We start from the raw sequence: 22,879 nt of genomic DNA on the forward strand, positions 1-22,879 counted from the left end.
GATGATTCAAAACACATTGAAAAGTAAAATGGCACTGGTAGTGAAATGTTAATTTTGCATCAACTTACTTCTCTTTCTTCACAGGTATTATGGCTACCGGAATCCAGACAAAGATGACCCCCGTTTAGCTTTCTTGAAAAAAGAATGGTTTGCTGACAAAACCTGCTTGGACATTGGGTGCAACACAGGGCATGTGACTTTGCACATAGCCAAGGAGTACTTACCACAGAAGATTGTCGGAATCGACATCGATGGCAACTTGATTGGTGTTGCCAGAAAGAACATCAAGCATTGCTTAATGGATAAAGCAAAGGAATCTGGTGGCGATACAGGTGGCAACAAATTTCCTGTGTCGATGGAGAAGAGCTTTGGGCCTATCTCTAAAGCTCTTATGCCAGCTGCAAAGTCTGGCATAGTTTTCCCTGCCAATGTGTTGTTCAGATGTGTAAGTTTCTAAACTTGGGTCTGTCAAAATTTAATTTTGCCCTAACTGGCAACATTTTGCCAGCACTATGTATAGCCTATATATTATTCATGACCTCCACATATCACACCATTTTGTTTCTAGCCTGTTCAATTTTTTGAAAGGCGATATGTAGTTGTGATTTTAATATAGTTATTTCAACATATTTCAAGAGAATAAAATATTGAGATTGGGTTAAGTGAGAAGTTAATCCAGTTAATAACTTTGCATCAGTTATATGTCGGGCATTGGGAAAAATAAAACCCTTTTTTATTTTGGACCTCGGAATATATTCCTTGGTTCCAAAGCCAATATGTTTAGATTTGTCATAATGCCCTCCAATTAACTGATGCACAGAAATATCAATTGACTAAACTGTTGTGGAAACTTACGCTGGTCAGCTACCCAATTTCATTGGCATTTTGTTTCTAGCCTGTTCAATTTTTTGAAAGGCGATATGTAGTTGTGATTTTAATATAGTTATTTCAACATATTTCAAGAGAATAAAATATTGAGATTGGGTTAAGTGAGAAGTTAATCCAGTTAATAACTTTGAATCAGTTATATGTCGGGCATTGGGAAAAATAAAACCCTTTTTTATTTTGGACCTTGGAATATATTCCTTGGTTCCAAAGCCAATATGTTTAGATTTGTCATAATGCCCTCCAATTAACTGATGCGCAGAAATATCAATTGACTAAACTGTTGTGGAAACTTACGCTGGTCAGCTACCCAATTTCATTGGCATTTTGTTTCTAGCCTGTTCAATTTTTTGAAAGGCGATATGTAGTTGTGATTTTAATATAGTTATTTCAACATATTTCAAGAGAATAAAATATTGAGATTGGGTTAAGTGAGAAGTTAATCCAGTTAATAACTTTGAATCAGTTATATGTCGGGCATTGGGAAAAATAAAACCCTTTTTTATTTTGGACCTTGGAATATATTCCTTGGTTCCAAAGCCAATATGTTTAGATTTGTCACAATGCCCTCCAATTAACTGATGCGCAGAAATATCAATTGACTAAACTGTTGTGGAAACTTACGCTGGTCAGCTACCCAATTTCATTGGCATTTTTACCATTTGAATTAAAAGAGGTCGTCATCAGTGATGACGTCATTTCGGCCATCTTTTGGGTAAATCAATTTAGTATCTTCAAGTAAAAGAGAAATGATAAGTGATAATCTAGCTAGACGAGTTTTACACAGATTACACACCCTTACCTGATACATTGTACATTTACACATGGCAGTGTTGAAATGGTGATTTATAACTCATAATAATCGCTTTTAGTGCGGATAAAGTTTAAATCAACTTCCATGCAGGATTATGTTGGTTTCGGTTACATGCTTTCAGCGGCGTGGTGTGCTGCCATGGTTTAAAGATACAGATCGCACTCCCAAGGTTCCAGTTGACAAAGTCCCCATGCTTTGTATGTAATGAGACTCTACACTGCTCACTGCAGGGGCGTTTATTCTTCCGTTAATCGCCCCCAAAGGGGAGGGAATAATTTTACCCCTTTGGGGAAGAATTTTGCATTTTGAAAAAGAAAAAAAAAGAATTCAAGGAAGATTAAAAATAAAATTAACTAATTTGGGGGAAAATGTATAACTGGAACATGTGGTATTTTTGGAATGAAGTAGATGGTCACTGGCTGGCAGTGACTGCTCTACATGGTGGGTGAATTCACGTGGTGTCTTAGGGAAGAATTATAATGGGTACATAACATTAGCATACATGTAGTGGTCCCTTGGCTTTTACCCATTCCCATCCCAAAATTATTATTTGAGGGAAACCATGGACTTTATCATAAAACAGGGAAAAGTTGGGTCAGTAATTCTTCCCTGCCTGGGCAATAGTGACTAGTGGACATACTATAGGTAATAATGCACAGTTTGCACACTAAGATTAAGGGAGCTCTGCTTTGCATATTTCATACAAAATCCATTTTCTTTTTAGTTTGGACATCTGCCTATCTAGGGAAGCATTTGGGATTCTAAGGGAAGAACCATCAATTAGTTAACAGCTCTATTGTCCAACTTTATCTTCCCTTTTAAGGGGGTTCGAAACGATGTTTCTGGAAAACAGAAACTGAATTTAGAACCATTTGAATAGATTGAATAAGTTAAGCTAAATACACTGAGCAAAATAGTTTTTGTTTGAAGGAAATCGGACATACGGTTGTCAAGATATACATGTTTTAGTTTCTTTGTATTCTATTGTTTTTGCCAATATATTGATGAAGTTAATGAGGAAAATTGGCATAATGTGCTCATGAATATTCATGTTTGCAATATTATACCAATATCTTATGAATAAACCTTCATACTACTTTTATTTTATATGATTTTGACATGAAACTTTTGCCAATGTGTTTCTATGGCCTAAAACATTAACATGTGATTTTCCGCCCATCTAATTTGCATATTTGCATAATTAATTAGCATTATACTTAAAGCTAATTAATTATGCAAATATGCAAATTAGATGGGCGGAAAATCACATGTTAAAGGTTTAGGTCATAGAGACACATTGGCAAAGTTTCAGGTCAAATTTTAAAGGTAAAAGTAGTATGAAGGTTTATTCATAAAATATTGGGAAAATATTGGCAAAATTAATATTAATGAGCACATTTTGCCAATTTTCTCATTAACTTCATCAATATATTGGCAAAAAACAATAGAATACAAAGAATCTTTCAACAGCAATATCTCAAAAACCGCGTTTGTCCGATTTGGCTCAAATTTTGGAATTAAGATTATTTTGCATATCTCTCTGCAACAAGTCTATTTTAATCTCAATCAGAGCAACTTGATTTTGCCTTTCGTACCACCTTAAACATCATCTTCAGATCCAAATCCTTGATTATTCATCCCTAGATGCAATAGTTCAGTGGCATTCTCCGAACTCTGAAAACGCAAAAACCAGATAGCAAAAAGCTCAAAACACCTAGCAAAAAAATTTGGGAAGATCCTATACTTTTATACAGAGCAAGTGTACTGGTACAAAAAAAGCTGAAAATCACAAACAAAAAAGCTGAACTCTCACACCCCTGTAAATAATAAATCACAGCTAGCTCTGAAAATAATAAAGAGCTAGAGGTGTTTACCAGCCTGTCTTCCCTTTGAACCATAATTAGTCCTTAGATGCAATGGTTCAGTGTCCAGACTGTACCAGGAAAGAATTTGATGTTTTTAGGGAAGACAGAATAGAACAACTTACAACACACCTATGTTCAGTCAGGGCAGGGAGGGAACAAGAAAATAAGGAAAAGTACATGTAGATAGCACCGGGGAGGCACTTTTCGAATATGAAAGTGACATACCTGTGCCCACCAGCGTATGAAACTAGGGGCCGGTGTGGAAATTTTCAGAAAAAAGGGGGTCATTCGCTGTTGGCAATGTCAAAAATGGAGTGATTTTGTATAGGAGCGCCTAAAATTTCACATCATTGACAATCAAAAATAGCTTTTTGCCCAATTTTACAGTACAACATAGACAAAACTCATTTATTTTGTTCAAAATGTGTGTGAAGCATGCCGAAATTTCAATTTTGAGGACTAATTGTTCAAAAAAGGGGTCATTCAGTGTAGGCTACTGAAAAAAAACAGGGTCATTGGGTGTAGGATTTGCCAAAAGTAACGGGGTCTTTTATGGGCTCATGACGTATGTCAATATATGGGAATGCCCCCCGGAGATAGCAACCAACCTAAAAATTTCCCTTTTTGGTCCATTTTTGGGGTTTTCAGTTGGGGAAGAATCTGGGGACGGATGTGACACAGCGCGGTAGGGTGAGGGAATAATTTCAATTTTCTGGAAGAATAGACACCCCTGCTGCTCAGCGGTACCGAAGTATAAATATGTTGCATTATTTGATTTTTTTTAACAGGCTAACTTTGTGTTATCAAGTGATGCCTTACTGCAGTCTCAGAAGCCCGAGTATGATGTGGTCCTGTGTCTGAGTGTCACCAAATGGATTCATCTAAACTGGGGTGATGCAGGCATCAAGAGGTTCTTCAGGCGCATCTTCCTGGCACTGAAACCTGGCGGCTACTTCATCTTGGAACCACAGGCCTGGCCATCGTATAAGAAAAAAAGGAAACTTACAGTAAGGAATGTTACTGCATTTGTCCAGCATTATTGTACCAGCCGTCATTGGATATGCCCAAAACACATTCAAGATTTTTCTTCAGTGTTTCTGACCCTGTGTGGCCAAAAAAAACTGACCACGCCTCTGGCTTTGACCTTTTTGTTTAATAACTGTAGGAACGGACGAACGGTATGTGGCAGATAATTCAAACTATACTTTTTCTGAATCCTTAAGATGAGAGGAATACTTTGGCTTGCTTTTTTGTCAGATTTTGAAATGTGTGTTGAACTTAGTGTCTGACCGATCAGGTCCCTATCTGAATCGGCCGATTGGCCGATCAATTCCCTCTTTGATCTGCCGATTCGATCACCGATTACCAATTCCCCAATTGTAAACAATGGCTGCCATCGCCATGAGTAAATTTCACCTATATGTTGAAAGGGTACTTGTCCGCAAAGTATTACCATAATTATGTATGCTCTGAGCACAAAACTACACTCCCGTGCTCATTTACAATACTTAATTTGACCATGATTATTCTAAGTTCAATTTACCTTTTCCCCCTGATATCCGAGTCCGTCGAATCATTCGATCGCCACCATTTTAATATTGTGTTTACGTTCAAGTCAGTATTGAGTTTTGCACACGGCCCGTAGCTGACACGCACGTGTAACCCGGAAGTGTTGAGTTTTGCACGCGCCCGTGGCTGACACGCACGCGTGTAACCCGGAAGTGTTGAGTTTTGCACGCGCCCGTAGCTCTCTCCAATCTGACACTGGCGCACGTGTGTAACCCGGAAGTATGCATGCGGGAAATTACCTGATTATCTCAGCTGCGTGCCTGAATCACGGTATGATTTTATATATGTTTATCGCCTACAAAGCTTGTTATTTTGCTAAATTTCGCTTGAATTAAAGAAAGAAATATACCAATAAATGAATACTTGTTAAGCTTCAACAATTACTTTCATGATATTGGGTGATCGGTGCATTACATCGGCGGATGAAGGAAAAATCGGCCGATGCAGATCACTACCGATAAGCTAATAATCGGCCCGATTAGGAAGCTCCCGATCTGATCGGTCAGTCTCTAGTTGAACTTTGCCTCTACATGCTTAAGGTCACTTTTGAATTCTGGAAAAATCTTGAATGTGTTTTGACACCATCTAATGAACCTAAAAAAATTGGTTTAGGTTAGTCCTGGGGGGAATTCAAAGGCCAAAGTGATAGTTCCCCATCTCTACATTCCAGTAGAGTAATCTTTTGAACCATCAATGGGTTCACTGAAATTAGAATAGAGTTGCTTGTCTCTCTCCCTGCCTCCCCTAGGCCCCCTCCTCTCTCACTATGTATACATAAGTGAGATTAAAGTGTTCTCATTATTTTGTTTTCATATTTGCACAGGAAACTGTGTTCAAGAACTTCCAAGAGATTCAATTCATGCCAGACCAGTTTAAGCGTTACCTTCTCTCCACTGAGGTAGGATTCTCAAGCTGTGAAACCATTGGAGTGCCTTTGAATTCATCAAAAGGTAAGAGCTTATGAACATACATGTAGCTTCAATTTTGGTGAGGAATCAAAATTGATTGAATGAGGGGAACATTTTCACTGATTTGCAATACATGTACTGTACATTAGAAGTACTTATGGCCAAGCCCCCAAAACAATTGTTTGATTGTCCTGGACTGAACGAGCAATCCAACTTCTTGGGCCGACCAAAAAAGAAAATTTATGATAATATCAGTTTCTTCAGTGTTGTAAGAGTTTTATGCTAAAAAACAAACACAAAATGCTGACTGACTCACCCTGTCTTCAACAGAGAGATTAAGGACAACCAAACAACTCTTGTATGCCCAAGCAACTAATATTTATGCAAGTTAAGTTAGTCACTGATCTCGAAGATATATCATTAACATAACACTATGCTAAACAAAGAGGGACTACACTTGGCTCAAATTTGGAGAAGCTAGGTTAATACATTTTTGTAAATGAAAGCATAACTGTACTAAAGTCGCAATGGCTTTGTCGAGACGGTAACGTCTAAGTTCAAGGGTGCATTCAGGGTTGTAGCTACAGTGGGCGGTGGTGGGTGGCAGAGCCCACCACTCAGTTTCAGAGCCCACCACTCAGCTGCAATTTTGGCATTGGAGCCCACCACTCAGAATCCAAATTGCACAATTTTGTTGAATTATTCAACAATTTGATCAATTTTGACAACAAATGGCCAAATATGCAAGATTTTCATCAAATGCCACCCAGCACTAAAAATGTCCTAGCTACAACTCTGGGTGCATTCACTTGGTGCTGCATCGTGCACTACAGATGCACCACCTCTCAGTGTGTGTGTGTGTATCAGACACAGACGCTACTGTCTTGAGAAAGCCAAATGGCCTTTAGTAGACTTGCATAATACAGTCCAGATGCAGCGGATTATGATTGATAATGCAAATTATGACTGGAATTGAGGACCTGATGAGACACCAATAATAGTAATTCATATTCTTTGTCAATGATTTTGTCTGTAGGTTTTCGTAGACCCATGTTGATGTTTACAAAACTGGACCCAGAAAAGATACATCGCCACCGCACTTCAAGATATCACCGTGTTTCTGAGTCATCAAGTCACCAGCATCGCCAAAATGAAGAGTCCTCATCTCATCACCATGCCTCGGATTCATCAGGCCATCACCACCACCATCATCATCATCACCGCCACCATCACTCTTCTGAACATTCAGAGCACCATGAATCGGACTCATCAAGTCGCCATCATCATCACCATCACACCACCGATTCTTCTAGTCGTCACCGTCATCATTCGTCAGAATCCAGAAGCGGCAAGTACGATGGTGACTCCGATAGCAGAGGACATTTAAAGTGTGAAGGTGATTCTGTTGCGGTGATGGAAGGTCAGGAGGAGTCATGTGGTGATGTCAACCGTTTGGCTGACCCGCAGGATCAAATGGCATCGGAAACCGAGAAAGGAAACGCTGATTACAAAGTTGAACAGAAGGAAGCACCCAAGGTTGATGGGAAGATCAGGTTGGAAAAGAGTGATCTGCAAACAGGAGCTTGCGACAAACAAGGAAAAGAATCAAACAAAGAACAAGAGTCTACAGATTCGACCAAATCTCAAAAAGATACTGAAAGGGAGGTAAGAATTCAAAGTACAGAGATCAAGTCAAAAGAAGTGAGAGCAAAGGTTGACACGGATAAGGGGAAGTCACCAACAAAAGTGCCTGATGATCAGGATCAAGAATTGGTTATGAAGGAGCCGGAACTTACTGAAGCAGATTCAAGCCAAACTTGCAAGAGATCAGTGTCTGATAATAAACAGTTGGACTTGGACACAAGAACACCTGTTGTAGACTTACAATCAACAGAGGAAGATAGTAAACCAGCAATGCAAGAGTCAACATCTTTAGGAATGCAAGAGTCAGTGTCATCATCATCATCGCCGTCATCCAGGGTTTCACATGATTCCAAAAGTACAGATAAGCAGTGCACAAGGTATAAAAAATTATCTGTCACAGATTCTCCAGACAGGACAGGTTAATTGGATAAGTTTGATTTAAACAAATTTACTTTTGGCAGGAGGGCACAGATCAGCTAAACTCTAAATGGAGCTACGCCATCCCACTTTTACCTTAGCTGAAGTTGGTCTCGCTTATTAATAATAATGGGCTTTTCCAGTTGAAATCAATATTTGCACACTGTAAGGACATGACCTTAATCTCCTACGCAGGGAGTGTCAATTTCAAATGGGGTTACCTGACCGAGTGAATCCATTTTGAAATCTACACTGTGTGTGTGGGATATTAAGGTCATGTCTACCATAGTGGGTGTATTGATTTCAATTGGAATAGCCTAATCATACAGGATTGTGTCAGGCGATCATCAGGTTAATATGTACAAGGAGCACCAGGGTGATATATAACATGTTCAATTACAGCCCAGTGAGTGGAGCCGCGCCATGAATGTGCAGCTGATTTTGTTCTATCTTGTCCAAGTTAAAATGTAACCTTTATGGATTGAATTTCAACATGTGTGTACGTACAACATCCACATTGTACCACATTGTGCAATGTATTTTGCCATTGATAGTAACTTCATTTATTATCATGGTACAATATTTTTCACAATGTATACAGGTTTCTACATGTTGTATCAACCAAAGGGGTTAGGCAAGAATAATCTGGACTCTGAGGGGAATAGTGTACATGTAACGCTGGTTATTTCACCATCTGTGCACTTTTTTTTCTGTGGCAGACAGTCTGAAAGTGAAATTTTATGAGTGCAGGCACCCTAAATTTTTAGAACTCTTTACACCCCAAAGACATGAACTCAAGTGGAAACACTGCGCAAAATTTCATTGTAGCGTGCATTAATATTTGACAAAATAACAAACCTGATGAATCTCTACAGTAATAGGTGGTACGCTGATACCATCCCCAAGTGTGACAAACCAGTATGGTAGTTTCCCATGTAGCATGATGAAGCACAGCTGTGGGAATGATTCCTAGTCTAACCTGTTTGGTATCAAATCAGGTGGGTGGATAATCTTGCGATGATGTTACTGGCAACAATTTACAGGTGTTTAGAATTCAGTTACAGAACATGTTGTACTTGCATTCATCTCATTACAGTTAAACAATTACATGTAAATTCAAAGTTCAGATTACCTTTTACATGATGTTTTGTTGTTTTACAGAAAGCAGGTAAAGAACTTTTCAAGAAAGTGTAAGTGGTCAGCTTGACAATGTCTAAAGTTGAATCTTTGTTTGTGGTAAGGAACAAACCAAAAGTTAGACGACGTCCTATAAACGAAAATGTTTTCAATGAGGGGAGTGGGTTAGAAGTCTGATTACCTTTGTAAACAAAAATTTAAGATATTGGTCAAAGTTGAGCTTTCATGTTGGGAATTTTCAACATTTCACACTTAATGTTTCAGGGAGGGAAGGGTCAGCCTCCAAACGAAAGCACTTTAGTTTAAATAGAATATCATCAAGTTTTTGGTCTGTTCCCTTTATCAATACCAGTATTGCTCTTCATGTAAATCTGTATATTGTATTGTAAATTTTCACATTGGTGCTACAAGTTAACTTATAAGTGACTTTCTAAATGCAAGCCTTTAGATCCAGTCTTCCAAATTTGTGCAAAAACAATAAAAGTAAGGTATGTGCAAAAACAAAAGTAAGGTATATTGAAGTTACCTAATTTGAACAGAAGGCATCACATGTACATGTGCTGTACTCTGTGTGTATATCATTTTGGTACCATGTTTGGCTGAGGTTTTCGGAATAAAGATGATAATATTTTTTAAACGACTGTCAAGCAATTGAAATTTTGCTGGATCAGACATCTTTTGTTGATGATCAATGAATTTTCAAATTGATACTTTGTTGGAGAAAGATTGACCCTTGACAAAAGATGATATCAGTATTTTGATGGCAAAAGGGACCATGTTAATTTGCTTTCCTGAAGTATCATACATTGCAAGTTTACATCGTACAAATTAAATGTGTATTCATTAATATCATGGTCATATTTCGTTAATTGAATGCAAGGAGGTTTGTTTTTTCAAACATGCCGTCTGTAAACTATGTGTGGATTGAAACACACATGACTTAGGTCAGTCTATCCTTCATGTACAAGCCTGCACCAAATTAGCCTCATGTCAAGACTTCATTGAGGGGTTAGGCAGCTTTATTCTGTAAGTTTTGTAATGCCTGTCTTGGCACGTGGCTCTTAAGTATGCTTACAAGCAGGATGTTCAAGCCAGGTTTAAAGCCTATTAATAACACCTTAATTCCTGTGCTATGAGTAAATTAACCCTAACTGAACCAAACATCAAAAAACCTCAATTCACAAAGCATCTGCAAGCACAGGGATCCCATGTGATGTGTTTGTGTCATCATGCGAAAGCAGTCATATAAGCACCCCTGTGGTAAGGTATGGCCGTGCGCATGTCTGTCACCCGAGGGGTCCCGATTCAAAACTGCACCCGAGAAAAAAGTTTTTTCTTCTTTCTTTCTTCCTTTCTTCTTTCCCCTCACCAAAATTGGTCTGGGTGATAAAAAGTTAATTTGAAACTTTCTGGTCTATATATGGAATTGCATATATAACAACCAACAATTTGAACCACCACAGGGAAATATAACTTAACCCACATGTAATGTTTTGGTCAGGCTTGTTGGGCATATTTATAAACATGTGCACTATTTACCACAGATTATGGTCTAGTGAAAACAAAACGTAATGTGTTCCTTTTTGCCATAAAAAAAAAAAACAGACGGACGGGTATTATTTCAGTGATAAAAATTGCATTTCGAATTTCACACAAGTTGCATGTAGTGCATTTAACATAATTATATTGTAATTAATTGATTAAATAATTAAGTTAATTGGTGATGAGCAGGTCACCCCGTAATCAGCAATGTACCTTAACTCTTTATCCCCTCAACATTGGAAAAAAGCTGCCAATTACGCTATAGATCTGAAATTGAAATTAATGTCTTCATAAGAAGTTCAATTGAAATGGAAATTCTGAGTACTGTACTCTTTATTTTATAATGGCAATAATGTAATGTTACTGAATATTTAAATGTATAAGTTTCGTACCCAATGCACATTTGAATGTTCGACATGCTTGACATTGCGGCATTAATTGGTGTTCTTTATGTGCTGCTTTGTTGTGTGTCCGAGTTAAGGACTTTCTGATTTTTGACACTTTAGATCAAACAGTGGGCTTTTTCAGTTGAAATTCATACTCCCCATATGGAAGATTTGTCCTTTAATCTTTCCAACAGGGAGTATGTAGTGCAAATTGAATTGCCTGAATGGGTGACTCCATTTGAAGTCTACACTGCCTGTGTGAGAAAGATTAAGGTCATGTCTTCCATAGGGGGTGTATGGCTTTCAAATGGAATAGACCAATTACATATAGCCTATAGAGTTAAATTTGTAAAGCATATTCCACCCTGATGTGGTAGTGATGTCAAAGTGTTGAAGCAGTTGTTTCGCACGCGCATCTATGCAGCGTCTTTAAGCACGTGCAGCGCTTTGACTGAACACTAGCGATTTGTTACTGCGCCCAATGAAATGCACACTGACATCACTGCCACATCAGGGTGGAAATGAAATGCTTTAGTGAAAATATGAGTCCAGTTAAAAATGAATTGGTTTAGTCCTCTGATGCAAACATTGAGTGATTTTGTTACTTTTCCATTCTGGGTCATAACATGCTGTAAAACAAGCCATGCAACCTGCACAGCAATAAGCGAGTTATCCCATATGGAAGACATGACCGTATCTTCCACAAAGAGAGTATGAATTGCAAATGGAATTACCTGAATGAGTGACTGTTTGACTCCATTTGAAATCTACACCCCCTGTGTGGGAGATAGAGGTCATGTTTTCCATATGAGTAATAGATGTCAACTGGAATAGCACAATGTTTGTAAATTGGACTTTCCTAACCATATGGAAAGGCAAAAGAACAAATAAAAACTCATGAAGTGATACCTGGTGAGAACAAAAACCAGTTGCAAAGTTTATCGGAGGAAACAGAAAATGGCAGCATTAATTCCAAATACAGTCAAGCAGGATGTACAATACGTATATCCGGACTTCATACAATAACAAGTTGTACATGTAGCTAAATAACATTGCGTTATTGTATATTGACAATCTGTCAGAATGGCTTAACAACTGACTGGGCTATTGCAGTTGAAATCCATACACCCCCCCTACAGACCTTAATCTCCCACACAGGGGTGTAGATTTCAAACGGAATCACCCATTCAGGTAAAATAGAGGTGTGTGTATTTCAACTGGAAAACCTATTTCATATTCATTTCATAAGCGCTCTGATATAAAAAAAAAAATGTGTGTACATAATTTTCAGAAGATGAAGTTGGTTTCTTTGGGTAAAAAATGTGTATTCAGCATTACCTTTTTGGGGGTCATAATTAAAAATGATTCTAAAAATTATTGTTTGTCTTTAAAATGCTGCTTTATGTAATTTCCAGTATTCGTTAATAATTTGAAAGCAATTTTAATTGAAGAAATTACACAAAATTAATGACGAAGATGTTCATGTCAAATTTTACATTCATGATGGCGAAGTTAAGTTACTTGCAATGAGATCTGTGCCGCAATATTTTAATACAAATTTTTGTTTACACTGAATTTCGGATAAAATATAGTTAATGTGATGAGATACACATTTTTACATAATAAGAACCAAAAGTTTTACTAACCTTTATTAAGCAAAAGTATGAAGTAGATTTATGGCATGCGCAAAATGTGTCCTGCTCCAACAGCACCAGTTGTGGCTTAACATGTTTGAGAAAGGTACATGTATTGTGATGCAAAATGATATGTCAGAAAATTTCTTAAAGGACATGTGACCAAAAGAAGTACTGCATTTGAACTAATTAAGCACTGAGGGGCTTAAAGTGATGAAATTAAAATCAAAATTAGGAATTTACTATCAAGTGGTGCCGACTAATGTTGCTACAACTACAATCCGGTTCAATTTGCTTGAGAGCCAAATAATCAATGTCTGTAGAGTTGTGAAATTACTTCATACAATGTGCTTAGCCAGAGAGATGATCTGTGAGGCTTTCAACGTATGCAAGAAGAGGACTCTTGAAAGACAATCCTTTCAAGAATGCAATTTAAAATTATTAATGACTGTAATTTTAAAAGTTGAATGTATTTTGCATTTTAAATAATACAATTTTTTCTGGTTAAAAATGAATAATTTTTCTGATACCACCTGTTGAGAGCCTCTAAGAATTGAAACCATTGCTTAGGCTAAAATTTAAAAAAATGCTGTCTCAAAGCACCACGCACGAGTGACACGGGTTCGTTTTTCTTAGCGTGTCCAATCCATTTCAGCTGAAACAGCAAATTCACTGGCAAAATCATGTTATTTTGAGAAATATTTTGAAGAAAATTTACTTGATTGGAGTATAAAACAATTGATATTTGTACTTCAGTTGTATATACATGTACCAAACAAAACTTTTTATGCTGTGTACTTGTGACACTTGCAAATGACATCTTAATTCAAAATTAAATTATAAGTTCAAAAAAAAAACCCACCGCATTCGGTTTTTGAAACTGCAAAGGGCTTTGAGACTTGGCATTATTTTATTTTAGCCTAATCAAGTGTACAGTTTAAGGATAATTTCTTTTCAATTTTACCAATCCAAACCACGGGCAGAGAACTAAGTTTGCATATCATTTTGAAGTAAAATTTTATGAAATCTTAACTACAAAATTGTAAAATCTAGCGTAAGGGATCGGTTACCCACCTTTGCACAGTATATTTTTGTGGGACCTGATTGCACATCCGACATACCAAATTGCATTCTGAATATGAGGAATGTCCTGATGATATCAAATACATTTTTAGGTCTTTGGGGGAAAAATAAATATCTTTAATTGGAAAGGTCAACATTTTGAAATGAAGATTTATAAAGTTTACTTGAGGACTGTAAAAATGTCAAAAATATCAATTTTAAATAATTTACCATAAAATATGTATTATATTGCTAATTTCAAAAAATCTAAATTATTTGATATCAGAAGGACATCCTCAGTATTCAGAATGCAGTTTGGTGTGTCTGATGAGCTCTCAGGCCCCACAAAAAATACTGTCTAAAAGTTGCTATCCAAGCCCTTAGTATGAAAATGCCTTGAAAGTTGAACATGCACTTACAATGTAATATCTGACACCATAATACAATGTAATTTGTGACCCATCACATTAAGTTATATCTTTGAAAACCTAAATTTAGATTTAACCAAGTTAAAGAACTACATGTCACGAGTCACAGACTGAGATGTAAATTATCAATTTATGTGACAAATGAAATTATGTTATATTTTCTTCACTTTTTCATTCATAACTTTTCTTTATCTTTGAATCATGGTTTCCGACAACTGCCTCGTTTCAATGCAATCAGCCACAATTATTAGAATAAGTTGGGCAAGTTATGTTGGTGAAATATTTTAAAATTTTAAAACAATTAAAATTGTTTTATTCTTCCATTTGAATGTTACACATGGTGTACATGTCCTAGTGTACTTGATAATGCCCCACAAAATTAGTGGAAGTTGTGTTGTTTCATTTTGTTGGTACACATTTGGATCAATGCTGCTATGCAATGCAATACAGTTTTTGTATGATTTTTATATTATTTTAGCTGTCAAAGAGATAGGCACCGGCTTATGTTTTTTGAATGTCAGTACAGAACAGTCAGAACTGTACTTTCCATAAACTATTGTTATGTAACTGAATGTTTGAATGACCAATTAGTCAACAATAATTATTACCATGAGATAAATACATACACTATTAGCCAAAAAAGAAACTTAAATTTTTTCACAAGGTCATATCTATAATCCTGTGCATCAAAATGAACCAAAATTACACACAGCATTACTTCAATACTTTACTCTAAACACATGTCAGTAACCAGGCAGTTGTGCAATGACACAACAGCAAAATGCACTGACATTCACAGCCCAATAATTGGCACCCAGCACAAGAAATCTGTGAGAATGCGTATAAGATCCTTACACAGATGACAATTTCCAAGAGTAAGTGGAACAGGGCTGATTTCTGCTTTTCACACACTTTATTCAAGACACAGGGCTTGTTCTACACTATTCCACTTATAATTACTCAGATTTCTTGTGCTGGGTGCCATTTATTGGGGTGTGAAGGAAGCTGTTCCATGTCAGTGCATTTTGCTGTTGTGTCAGTTGGACAACTGCTTGGTTACTGTGTGTAGAGTATTGAAGTAATCCTGTGTGTAATTTTGGTCCATTTTGATGCATAGGATTTTAAGATATGACGGTTATGACCTTGTGAAAAAATTGTAAGTTTCTTTTTTGGCTTAGTGTATTTCAAATTCAAGAGCAAAAAACTGTGATCAAAATGAAACCACAAAATGATGATGGAATTACAAACATTTTGAGGGCTCCACACAACACTGCCTCAACTTAAGATTTTGGTTCCAAATTTTCAGAAAATAGTGGGGTTTCCTTAAGGGATCTAAAATGGCGTTTATTGCGTTTACGACAGTATTTTTTGGGACATGAGAGCACCTCAGACCTATCGAATTTCATTTTGAATACGAAGCATGTCATTCTGATATCAAATAATTTTAATTTTTTGAAAATCACGATATAATTCAAATTTTATGACAAATTATACAAATTTGATATTTTTCAAATTTTTGATATATAACAGTCCTCGAAGTAAATTATATAAATCTAATGATATATTCTTTAAGTGTATGTAGCAGGGAGGAAAAGCCGACGATCAATTGAAAATTTTGACCTTTTATATTGAAGATATGGATTTTTTCCCAAAAGACCTAATTTTTATTGGTGTTTTGGGAAAAAAATCCATATCTTCAATCTGAAAAGGTCAAAATTTTCAATTGATCGTCGGTTTTTCATCCCACCTACATACACTTTAAGTATAAATCATCAGATTTATAAAGTTTACTTCGAGTACTGTTAAATATCAAAAATATCAATCTTTAACGATTTGCCATAAAATGTGTATTAAATTGCGAATTTCAAAAAATCAAAATTATTTGATATCAGAATGACATTCTTCGTATTCAGAATGCAATTCGATATGTCTGATGTGCTCTAATGTCCCAAAATAAATACTGTCCAAACGTTCATACCCCAGCCCTTAACAACAAAGACTTTTCCAAGTAAAATTCCAACACCAGTAAAAACCCATATACCAGTGTATATTGTATACAAAGGCCTATGGGGGCAGAAGCGGAATTCCTTTAAACACATTTTCTCAAAGTGGAAATGGAGGCAGTGTTGCACTGAGCCTTCGAAGTTGTGTCACCAACACAACCAATTGAACTACAGTCAGTCTACTCTGAAGTACAAAGTACCGACGCGGGTGCACACATTGTGCCGACTTTGAAGGCATGCATACCTCAGCAGAGACGCAGCACTGCTCACTGTTTACATGCTGTATACGGACACGTGAGCACAGGGTCTTAGCTAGAAATTGAGGGTTGGCCGTCATTTGAATAAAATTGCCTGTCCTAATTTGACCTTTAAAACATTTACCAGACATCTATAGCCCATTGGGGGTTCAAAGAGTTCAAATATGTGCTGATATGTCCTTGTTCTACAAATTGGGTCTACTAAAAAGGGCAATTAGCTTCTCAAAACATACAATTTATAATATAGCATCTGTCAAATGCATTAATTTTGCCCGTCCCAGGAGCAAACTGGCCGTCTAAAATGACAGCCAGACGGGTGGCTAGCTAAGACCCTGCGTGAGCATTGTCACTTTATACTTCAGGGTGGACAAACTGTACAGTGTGGATCAGATGATTACTTTAAGATGTTTTTATTTTCTTTGTTAAAACTGTACCAAGATCCCGGTCCCCGCACTCCGTGCATCCGCGGGTATTCATGCTTGTCGGTGAACTTTAAAAACACCCCCTTTTGCATCTCATTTCGCGAAGTTTTTAGGGGAAAAAAGCCCCTTTTTTTAGCAATTTCGCGAATTATTTGCCCTTCGACAATACCCCTATTTTCGCTAAACGCGAACGATATTTTTCACATACCCTTTTCTGACAGACACACGAGGCTGCTCCATGAAAATACCCTTTTTTTTCAATTTCAGCGAACACGTGGTTTGAAAAAACACCCTTTTTTTTGTGTGTTTCGCGAATCGCATTTCTTCATCTGAAAACACCCCCTATTTCGCGAAATTTTCGACGAGCATGAATACCCATGGATGCACGGAGTGCGGGGACCAGGACCAAGATACAGACTTTGAAAATTTAATATTTTGAAAATACAAACAATTAAAGGTTTGCTTTGTTGAATATACAGTAACATTCGGTATGTCGAATATGAAATGCAGTTTGTAAGGGTTAGATTTGACATACCGAATCTTATTTCATATTCGACATGTAGTGAACCTCCTTCGACATACATGTAATTAGCCTTTTCGAAGTATGGCGCACACAATAGGATGGCAGTTTTCAATCTGGGTAAAACCCGGCAAATTCTAAAGCCTTTATCCACTTCGTGCAGCGCCATACTATTGTGTCCGCCATATCTCGAAAAAACTAATGTAATGGGCTATAAGTTCCATTACCATTTGTATGTACGAGTTCAAAATCCAAACTCTGCTTTTCACAAAATACACTGTGAATTTTGAGGGACAAGCCACCCAGTTGTTAAATTTATTTTGGCCAGTGCATTTTCAACTTATATTTGTATAAAACCAAGATGTAAAATTTTTGTATTAAAGAATTTAGTACATTTTATGTTCTCTATTGTTTGGATTGGCAAATAATTTGTATATAATTATAAAACATATTTGTTTTACTGAAAAGATGTACATGTATTAAATACATTTCAAAATGCAAGTGTATATTAAGAAGTTGATGTCTTTGATTGTGTCTGATTAATGTGTACATTGTTTGGTCAGTTATAAACTTGGGCCTAAACAAATTGTTTGATTGGCGTAACATAAAAAAAATAGGGTATAGGTAGGTAGGGATTTTTTGTTACTTTTACAGCTGCAAATTGCATTTGATACAGGCCTTGGAATTTTTTTCTTTTATTAATATATATATATTTATTTGGTTATTTGCAAAAAAAGAAAAAATGTTGGGGTCGGGCCCACTTCAATCAAACAATTTTTTTAGGCCCTAGAAGGCCACCTTCTATCAGGTGGTCACCATGGTGAGCGCAATGCATTCTCTAAATTTTCTTTGTCGGCTGTGTAATTGAATGGGATTATTTTGACATTTTAAAACGCTTAAAATATCACAAACAAGTAGGCCTATGTTAATAAATAATATAAATACAAGCTAAAACCGTTGGGGTTTGAAAATGAACCCCACAAAACTAACCTTAAATTAATTAAATACAGTAAAATTTGATTAGTACTGGGTGAGAGTCGCTGTGATGGTTTTAAATTCGCTGTGTTGGTTAGGCTCCGATCATTCAGTGTGCAAACTGAATGGCGCGTACCAGTGATCACGGCAGCTGCGAAATTCAGTCCTTCGTGTTCCGATTGTATGGAAAGTGCCATACGGCTGAGCAGTTTTGCCGGCTCTATCATGCCACTTGCCACCTGCCTTCTATAGTCCATTTGGATTCCTCGTCATCAACATGTGCGTCAGTGTGTGCAGTATTAAATGCCTACACCTGCGCTCTAAGGTGGGGAACATGTACCGTACACAGTAACTAAACACAGCCAAAAAAGAAAGTCTCCAGTAGTTCCATCCCCATTTAATCAGATTCTGATGAGTTTATGGCAAAATAATTTATATAATAATTTTCTATACACTCTCCTTGAAGATTGATACCAAATTTAATATCAAAAGTTTTATCATCGTGAGCATAGAAACATTTGTTTGGAAATTCATGCAATTTTAAAAATGACATAGGGAATTGTATCACGTAGCAGAGCTAGCGTGAGTGCCAAGAATTACGTCGCCTGAATAGGCCGGCAGGTTAAAGGTTTGCCCATGCATGTCAAAATGCAAATCAAATACCCAGCTCTTTCAATTGTGCGCAGGCAAGTGTACAATGATTCCTGTACGGGCATGCTTCAGGCCACATAATAAGCTGATACCATGCATTGATTTTTGCGTGGTCAATTAAGTAATTTGTCATTTTTAAAATTGCACGAATTTCCAAACAACGGCTCCTTTGCTCATGATGATTAAACTTTTGATATCAAATTTGGTATCAATCTTCGCAGGAAGGTGTATAGAAAATTATTGTATAAATTATTTTGCCATAAACTCATCCGAATCTGATTAAATGGGGATGGCACAACTGGAGACTTTCTTTTTTTGGCTGTGTTTACAACAGATCACAGAGTACTGTAGTGATGTAACTACCTTGAGGAAGCCAAAAGTACTATAGAGATCATGCAGGGGTGTAAAAGGGCCACCAAGCCAAGGTGAGCAAAATGTTCATACCGTCCCACTGAATTGTTAAAATTTTGATTTTTTGGAATTATTTAATACAAATTTTATGGCAAATGGCAAATTATTAAAAATTTATATTTTTTTATTTTTCATATTTAACAGTCCTTGAAGTAAAATTTATAAATCTAATGATATGTACTTTTAAAAGTATGTAGCTGGGAGGAAAAGCTGATGATCATTCAAACATTTTGACCTTTCGTATTGAAGATACACATTTGATTGCCAAAAAGACCTAAATTTTAGTCTTTTGGGGAAAAAATGTATATATTAAATAAGAAAGGTCAAAATTTTTCAAATGATCATCTGCTTTTCCTCCCAGCTACATACACTTTAAAAAAAGTAAATATCATTAGATTTATGAATTTTACTTAGAGTATGTCAAATGTTAAATGTCAAAAATATTAATTTTTAATAATTTGCCATCAAATTTGTATTTTATCGCAAATTTCGAAAAATCAAAATTATTTGATATCATCAGGACATTTTTCGGATTCAGAATGCAATTTGATATGTCTGCTGATGTGCTCTCATGTCCCACAAAAAATACTGTGCAAACATCTGAGTCCTTAAGCCTGAAAATGCACCCCAAATCTGCTGCACATCCCATACCCACCTTGCCATGAAACCATTACAGTTAGCCAAATAATTAAAGTACCAGTTACGTTCACCCCCTGTATATCCTAAACAAAGGTAGATGTGTCCTAATTGGAACCAACAGCCAATAGCTGCATCTTTTAGCTCGAATTTAAGACCTAGCTTATTCGTTGAAATTGTTGAAATAAAGACACAACGATCCAAAAACCCAAGGAAGATGCAAATATAAAAGTTGCAGTTTGCCACATTGCATGTCCTGTTGATTTGTTCGCGAACAAGAGAACTAGCACCGTGCTTTCATTGATTAGCACGAAAAACTAACATCATGCTTTCATTGATTAGAACACAAAAGTGCAACTTTTTATTTTGTATCTTCATTAGGTTTTGGATCACCGTTTCTTTATTTCTCAACCAATTTAAACAAATAAGGTCTTAAATCAGACCTAAAGAGTACAGACATCGGCTGCATGTTTTAATTTTGACACATTTGTCTTTATTTAGGATATACAGGCACAGGGGTGAACACAACTGCTACCTTAATTTTTTTGCTTACTGTACAATGTATATGCACACTGACAGCATATGTAACTTGAACACCACACAAATGTTTTATTACAAAATGGTATTTTTATTTAATATTCACATTATAAAATTAGAATTAGCACCAAAACGGATACAACAGTGTAAAGTTGTCATACGAATACTGTTATATATGTACATGTATGAATAATCAAGCTTTCATAGACTATTATACAGGCTGAGTCAAAAAGAAGTAAACTCATGTTTGAGGGGCTGTAACTCGAGATTTGTAAAGAATATGCTAAAAATGAAAATACCACTGGAAAGAGCAAATTCTACACGTCTAAATAAAAAAAGAATTGTTGCAATTGCTCACAGCAAACTTAAGTTATACTCATTTGAATTCAACCACCCGTTTTTGTAGCTGCACACGGTTTCACTTCCCTAGTAGGGGCCTACCTATTATATTGATTGGTAAGGCGCGATATTCAAATACAAATAAAGTTCTGTGGCAGGTGTGGTTTCGATCAATAATTCATACATGTTAAAGGGCTCTTTTCAATATGAATTTTACCTCATTGCACTAAATTATAATAAAAGCGGGCCAAATGACAACATGGCACCACAATTTACCACGAGAGCGCACGTTTCTGTCGGACGAAGTATCATGAAACTAAGAGTCCCACTGAAGTTCAGCGTCTTTTTCGTCTCCAATTTCCTACAACTAACCGGGTTTCGTGTAAGGGAGCAGTATATAAGAATGTGAACAAGCTCAATGTACATGGGATACTAAGGAACAGACAGCAGGAATCTTCAGGCAGACTACGAACTGCTAGATCACAAGTGAACATTGCTAGAGTTAGACATGCGTTACAGCAAGACCAAATATCAGCCCAATCATTTGCCCAACATTCCCCAATCAAGCTTCTGCCGGATCGTTCGTAAAGACTTGAATTGTTATCCCTACAAACTATAGTACCATCATGGACTTTGTTGAATATTAATTAAAAGCAAAAGTTGTCTTTTCAACAATAAATCCTGTTAGCACTTTGCTGATTCGTCGAAATTGAAATGGATGAAAATCAATCAGCCGTGTGCAGCTACTAAAATGGGTGGTTGTATTCAAATGAGTATAACTTTAATTTGCTGTGAGCAATTGCAACAATTCTTTTTTTTATTTAGACGTGTAGACTTTGCTCTTTCTAGTGGTATTTTTATTTTTAGCAGATTCCTTGCAGATCTCGAGTTACAGCCCCTCAAACATGAGTTTACTTCTTTTTGACTCAGCCTGTATATTAACAGCCAATAGTTTCATGCAATGAGTCCAAATGCAACACTGTATGTACACCCACTCTGCGCCATTATTACTGCATTATTATATGATCAGCTTGTAATAGGCGGTTTTCGCAAGTCATAACATTGTGGACTGTTATAGAACAGTGTTCACACGGCTGGGTACAGTACTTACACAAACTGTGCTTTGCATAATATTGCTAATGCCAGAGCTGATCATATCTTTTGGCTTGATATTTTTCGTTTACATATGCAAAGACATATAAGACACAGGCCGGGCGATCTAACTATCGGCCTTCAATGCCCTTTATGAGAGAATTGCCATTGCATACAAAGGCTTTGCCTGTTGGTGTGCTTCAGGCTGTATCAAAATTTTTGGTACCCATCAGTTTTCATGTTTATTGACAAGCTCGCTGCTTCCAAATGCAGCATTGGATCATAGTAAGATGGCCACAATTTGTAGTTTATAACCGTTCACATTATTTGTCTACAAGTTAAGTGCATCCTTATTTTGCATTGTGATGAAGCAGTCTTGACCATAAATCACTGAAAATGATGGGTACCGGTACCAATCATTTTGACTTCACAGGCTTTGTGCCCCCCCAAAATGGCAACCTGCAATTTTGACACACAAGTTTAATGTACCCTGAAAGATCTTGTTCACTAAATGCTTGATATAAGCATTGTTTTGTCTAGCTTATTTTTAAAGTACTTGTTGTCCATCAGGCTTGGGCCTTTGCTCTCAGTTGGTCAAAACAAGAGTCATCAAATCAAAATCTGTGTTATTTACAACAAAAATGTCAACCCTCCTGAAATTCACTTTCACCCATGCTCCCTCCTGGTAACAAGAAAATCAGGTGCTCCCTCCCACTGCTTGCATGATCCACAATTAAACCTTTAC

At 36.7% G+C, this 22,879-nt stretch overlaps 1 protein-coding gene across 1 annotated transcript in view; it reads left to right on the top strand.

The window, feature by feature from the left end:
• Nucleotides 1-22,879, top strand: part of LOC140168207 (7SK snRNA methylphosphate capping enzyme-like) — a 113,220-nt gene that overhangs the window by 3,623 nt on the left and 86,718 nt on the right. Inside the window, exons 3-6 of the mRNA XM_072191544.1 lie at nucleotides 85-445; nucleotides 4,353-4,571; nucleotides 5,957-6,083; nucleotides 7,078-15,633. Of these exons, the coding sequence (XP_072047645.1) occupies nucleotides 85-445; nucleotides 4,353-4,571; nucleotides 5,957-6,083; nucleotides 7,078-8,108 (1,738 nt within the window). The 3' untranslated portion in view covers nucleotides 8,109-15,633. The remainder of the gene's footprint in view (nucleotides 1-84; nucleotides 446-4,352; nucleotides 4,572-5,956; nucleotides 6,084-7,077; nucleotides 15,634-22,879) is intronic.

The sequence above is a fragment of the Amphiura filiformis genome, chromosome 13 (genome assembly GCF_039555335.1).
Source record: "Amphiura filiformis chromosome 13, Afil_fr2py, whole genome shotgun sequence".
NCBI classification, from domain to species: Eukaryota; Metazoa; Echinodermata; class Ophiuroidea; order Amphilepidida; family Amphiuridae; genus Amphiura; species Amphiura filiformis.